The sequence below is a fragment of the Polistes fuscatus genome, unplaced genomic scaffold (genome assembly GCF_010416935.1).
Source record: "Polistes fuscatus isolate 324 unplaced genomic scaffold, CU_Pfus_HIC Scaffold16, whole genome shotgun sequence".
NCBI classification, from domain to species: domain Eukaryota; kingdom Metazoa; phylum Arthropoda; class Insecta; order Hymenoptera; family Vespidae; genus Polistes; species Polistes fuscatus.
Window position 1 is genome coordinate 1,714,132 of NW_025113064.1, and position 6,195 is coordinate 1,720,326.

Below are 6,195 nucleotides of genomic sequence, written 5' to 3' on the forward strand. Positions count from 1 at the left end.
TTATTTTGTTAATAAAAAAATAGATCTTCTCGCTCTTGTTTTTTTATCTCTCTCTCTCTCTCTTTCTCTCTCCTTTTTTTTATGTTGAAATCAACACGCATACACGTATACATATTTTTGGTAAAATTTCATTGTAGAAAATTATTTGAACGACGATTTTTCTTTATCTTATTTGGTATAGAAGTTACATTTTTATCGGCCATTTTGAAAGTAGCCATCTTGAAAAAGGCAGTCATCTTGAAATGTGTTAGCCATCTTGAAAGTATGAGGTTATTACAAATGTGATGCTACAAACGAATAAGTAAAAGAAAAAGAGGGAGAGAAAAATACACACACACATTACATTACACGTATATTAATAGAAAAATTTCGTCTTTTATCTCAGATTAGTCTAAGAAATAATTAGACAAATCAAAAAGAAAAAAAAAAGAAAAAGGAAAAAGAAGAAAAGAAACGTGTACATACGATTTGTAAATAGCCATATTATTGTGGTATAAATACACTATCTATTATTATTAATAATATATATATAAGAACATACATTAATTCTGTAATATCGTTACGTTGTTGTACTATATTATTGCGAACACCATTTCTCAGACATCGATTTTTCTAAATAAAAAGGGTAAAAACTTTTCTCTTTCGAGACACGACGTTATAAAAAACAAATAAAAAAAAGATAAAAGGATGAAAGAAATGAACAATAAGAATAAAAATGTATCATAGATAAAAGTCTCCGTCGCAGAATTCCATCGGCCGAATGAAAAGTTATAATGAAAACATTTTTACTTCTTTTTTTCCCTCGATTAATAATTAAAAATTGTTTTTTTTTTTCTCTTTGAACAAGAAACATTTCTCTACTATTCTCTTCTTTCACAAACTTTTTACACGCTCTCGAAACTCGTCGATTCGACGCATTGTCAGGTTAGAAAAAACAAAAAATTGAATCCAATCGAACTCCTTCTCATATTCTCTTCTTCGTAAAAGAAAAATATATCAAAGCCAAAAAAATATATAAAATATTACTCCGGATGGAATTTTGAAGAAGAACGAAATACGAGATCCAACTTATTTTTCTTTTTTTTTTTTATTCTCTAAATAAGAAGACAAAAATGAGATGAATTACGTTAAAGGAAGAAAAAAAAAAGAAACAAAAGAAAATTCGGTGCCTCACAAAACGTTGTAGCAACGAGCCTTTGCCAGACTGATCCGATCGACATTTAAAAAAAAAAAAAAAGAAACCAACCAAAATCGAACCTACGATAAAAACAAAACACAAGAAGGAAAACGAAAAAAAAAAAAAAAGAACAAAAGAAAACTCGAATCCGGTTTCGCGCGTTCTCTAATTAATTAATTAATTAAAACAAATCTTAATAATTAAGGAACGTAATCGTACGATCATTAATTTATCGACTCGTACACAGGCCTGCTCATGCGATCGAGCTCGAAATGAAACAATTAATAAACAAAAATTATAATCTTAATGATTTCTTTGTTTTATAACCAAAAACACGAAACGTAATATTTTTCAAATTAATTTGCCATCTAGATTGATTTGAATATTTATTCGTCGACATATTTTTTCATTTCATTTCTTTTACAATTATTTTTTCAAATAATCATTTTCCACATTAATTTTCGATCTCGATCGCTTTAATTCTTGAATTATGTATAGTAATTCTTCTCTACGAACACACATACATACACACACACAGAAACACATAAGCATTTAGTCTTAAACTAAACTTAAAAGAAAAAGAAAAAAAAAAACTACTCCTCTTCTTAATGCAATACCTATCATTGTAAATAATTGTTTCATATATTGTTGTATAAAAATTAGGAACAAGCGTTATAGAGAAAGAGAGAGAGAGAGAAAGAGAAAGTAAAAGAAACAAAACAATATATAAAAGAAAGAAAAAAAAAAGGAGAAGATATATATATATGAGATTGACGAATTGTATCATTCGAGTGATGAGAATGATTTATAAAAAAAGAAAGAAAGCAAGAAAGAAAGAAAAGAAAAACTTCTTCCCTTTGACTCCTATGATCCCTCCTCCCCTTCGGCCCAAACCCGCCCGAAAAGCCCCTTTAAAAACCATAATGTAAGCGCACAAGGGTTAACGATCTATGTGTCTTCTTTGTGTTTAATCGTACATTCATTATTAAATCTTAAAACATCTATACAGTCGTGTTTGTATGTGTATTTGCCCGTAAAACCTCTCTGTATTTTATTCTTTTTAATATTTCATTAATATAATTATTATTATTATTATTATTACGAACGCAATTTATTCTCGACTTTCTTTTTAAATATATTTAAGAAATTTGTTTTATTATTAACTTTCTACTATATAGTTCCTAAATATTACAGATATAAATAAATTAATTGGAAAAAAATGTCATTTTATATTTAAATTGGATAATGTGTACGTTAGTTCTTCTTTTTCTCTTTTTTTTATTTTTTTTTATTTTTATACGACTCGTGTGTATTAATCCGTTAGTTTATTTTTATGCGAAGTTCGTGAATTTTGTAGAACACGTTTGATCCTTTTAAATCTGGTCAAAGCTCCATTAGGATTATCCCGAAGACTCTGAAGACCACCGAAAGCTTCATTGTAATCCGTAATTAATCGTCTATTCGAATCCCTCGGTGACGATGCCAAAGCTCTCAAATCGGATTGGCTCTTTAATCGAACAAGAAAGAAAAAACAAAAAAAGGTTAACACACATTTAACATTATTTTTCCTTTTATTATTCGTCACGTTGGTAACGAGAATTTCTCGTTAACCGATCGCAGTTAAAAATGTAAACAATTTCTTATCGATCGAGCGTATGGGGGGGAGGAAAGAAAAAAAGGACCAATTAAAACGATTAAAAAATGTAAACGCTGAAATTGCGAGGGAAAAATATAAAAAATATTTGCGATTACAATTGAAATCAAATTCCAGGGAAAAGAAAATTAGCCCGTTGGTATTCTTTATCTTCTTGATCCTCGATCAACGAATTACTATTACGATCTTTCAAATTGGAGGTTCTGTCTTCCAGACCATCGTCCCCGAATTCATTGCCTTCGTCGTTTTCCTCGTCTTCGATATTTTGCGGCCTGTATTCAAAAGTAACCAATCTTGCGTTAGCTCTTTTAATCCTTACCTTCTTCTCGTCAAGGGCACGTTGATTTCTACGAAGTAAATTTGGATAAAACGTTAATTCGCGTTCCTCGTTGTCACTGATTTTTCTTTTTTTCTTCTTCCTTCGTCTCTTGTCGCTGTCGTCCTTAACGATAAACATTTGCCGTACCTTTTCGCGTTTTTTAATAACGGGAATCTTGTTCATAGAAATGTCATCATTCTTAATCGATTCACCTTTAACAGCGGATCTTTCCTCGGTCGCAAATCTTTTTTTAATATTACTTTCGCGAATCGATTCGGCAATTCGATAATCGTCGTCTCTGAGATTATCAACACCTTCGATTTCTTCCAAACGATGCACGATTTTATCATTATCGTTCGATGTTATTCTTCTTCTTCTTCTTCTTCCTCCTCCTCCTCCTCCTCTTCCTACTCTTCCTACCCTTCCTCTTCTTCTTCTTCTTTTTTCCATTTTTCTTTTAGGCCTAGCAACAACGTCGGACGATCTTTTCGAAAGTATTTTTTCATCGACATTAACAATCTCTTCGTTCGAATTCTCCTGTTCTTCGTTATTCCGAATTTCATCGAATTTGGCATTGTTCTTCTCGATTTCACGATCCCTACGTTTCCTTTCTATTTCCCGTTTGATCTCTTCCTTTATCGAATCTATCTTACGTTTGATTTTTTCCTCCACGCGTTTCTCGTATTCCCCATTTTCTTCTTCCTCTTTGGTTAACTTTTTCTCGTCCGATAAATCGTCCCTTTTCTCATCCGATTCTTTGCTTTTATCGTTGTCAATCTTGTTCGACGAAGCGAGTTCGTTGTTTTTCGAATTTTCGTCCTCGAGTTTGGCCACTGTTTTATCGTTGGTCTGTTTAGTTTCGTCGCGTTTAACTCTAACATCGTTCGACGATTTATTATCCTGATCTTCGGCGTAATCGTAATCCGAACTTTCTCGTTTGGTTTTCGTATCCTTGGATTGAGCTACGTTTTCTTGATCATCCGTTTCGTTGTCGTTGGACTCTTCGTTGTAATCTTCGAGCTCGTCACTTTCAGATTTGTCCACGTTCGAACTTTGATCCCCACTGTCATCGTTATCAGATGACGATGACGACGATGATGAACGTTTATTGTTCATTTTATCATCAGTTTCATGTTCCTCGTCAAACTTCGACCGATTGTCATCTTCCAAAGCATTTCTTTTTCTTCTAACACGCGTAGAATCTTCGTAAACGATCGGTGCGTTAGAAAAATATTCCGTGTTAACTGTAACCTCCGATGACCATGTCGAAGTTGCAGGATTATTCTCATTGGTATTAATAGAAATGTTGGATCGTTGGGTTCCTTTGAGTTTAGAATAATTATGAGAATTATGATCGTCCAATAAACGACGTCGTGGTATCAAATAATCCAAAGTTTTATTGAACAGTATCGCCATTTGTTCCTCCTCATTGTTCAATTGATTATTATTCAGCTCTTTATTGATCCTAACATATAACGAATTATTCACAGACACAGATTTTTAGATAAATTATTTAATTACTTACTTGGAAATATTATTGTATGATCTAATTAGAGGTTTGCTTGTAGTTAATTGGAATAATATTGATAGGATCAAGATCAAACTGTTAATTAGTTTGAATACTTCCAACATTGTGTATCAAATCATCGTTAAAAATTAAATCACTCCGAATGGTTTATTATATTTTGTAATTGTAATATTGTATATATGATATATGTAGTTTGGTTATGTGTCGATTAATTTGACGTGTAGAAAATACTTTCACATTTTTGTTTCAATCGTTTGCTGCTAAACAAAACAAAAGATTTGATGTACAATGTTTTTATTTAATATCGATCTATCAACAAAAAAAAATCATTTTTATTTTGTTTTTTATTTCAAATATCTGATATGCACACAGTTTATATCGTACAATTATTAATATTTTACAATATATTTATTTATTTATTGCATTTTTCCTCGATTATACAAAAAAATTCGATAACATTAACGACACATTTGTGTGCTATTTTTATTTATTTATTTAACGTCAGCGTTAGATCATGTTTCACGATTGAAACTTGATTAAGCTTCGTAAAAATAAAGGAAAAGAAAAGAAATATTTAAACAAAATTAACGAAACAAGTTTTTCAATAGAATTGACGATCATTATCCTTAGTGTGAACGGTTTATGTTTAATATTATAGATAATTTTTATTGCTTATAATATTAAATCTAATAATACAGGAATGGGGTTGACAAGTTTTCATTCGGTTAGGCCAAAAATTGTTAAGTCATTTTCATAATTAATTACATTACTTCGAGATATTTAAGATTCATTTTTGTACGATTTAAAACAATCTCTCAGGCTTACAATTTTACGATATTTTTCAACAAATAATCCTAGTTAAACAAATTGAACCCATTCCTGTATTGGCGTACTACTGCACTGAGAACACACAGAGTATTAAATAAGAATATTATTTATTAATTAATTTAGTTTTTTTTTCTTTTATATTATTTACTAATACTTACACCACGCATTCTATGTAACTGTGAAGTAATAGGATATAAAAAATTCATTAAATCAATTTGAAAAATATCAAAATAAGGAATAATATATTAATCATTTCTTTGACAATTCGCCTAATTTTAAATCTACGATTGCAATCGTATTGTATTAATTAGGGAGTCAAAGAAAACTTGTCTGTGATTAGATTAAAAATTATTTTTAATATCAAACAACATTATATGCACTGCTCAGATGTAAATTATTAAAATAAAATAAAAAATATATTGACCATATAAATTAAACAAAAGCACATAATGATAATTAAATTAAAAAATAAAATGGAAGAAGAGGAAAAAAGGGATAGGAAATAAATAAAAAAAACATAATTACGGATACACGTATGATATAATATAATTCGAAAATAAATTCATTGACAAGTAATGAAGAAAAAAAAAAAAGAAATTATCATTCATTTGATTATCAAATAAACTAAAATAAAGAAAAGAAAAAGAAGATAATAATAAAAGCATCGGATATTGCTGGAACAACAACAA

At 29.9% G+C, this 6,195-nt stretch overlaps 1 protein-coding gene across 1 annotated transcript; it reads right to left on the minus strand.

Annotated features, from left to right (window-relative positions):
• Positions 1-2,489: 2,489 nt before the first annotated feature.
• Positions 2,490-4,782, minus strand: LOC122514978 (protein CLEC16A homolog). The gene is made up of 4 exons (XM_043632114.1): positions 4,676-4,782; positions 3,804-4,615; positions 2,965-3,473; positions 2,490-2,684 (listed from the first exon to the last, which is right to left on the minus strand). Exons 1-4 carry the CDS (start codon positions 4,780-4,782, stop codon positions 2,490-2,492), a joined length of 1,623 nt encoding a protein of 540 aa, XP_043488049.1.
• Between the last annotated feature and the right edge of the window lie 1,413 nt (positions 4,783-6,195).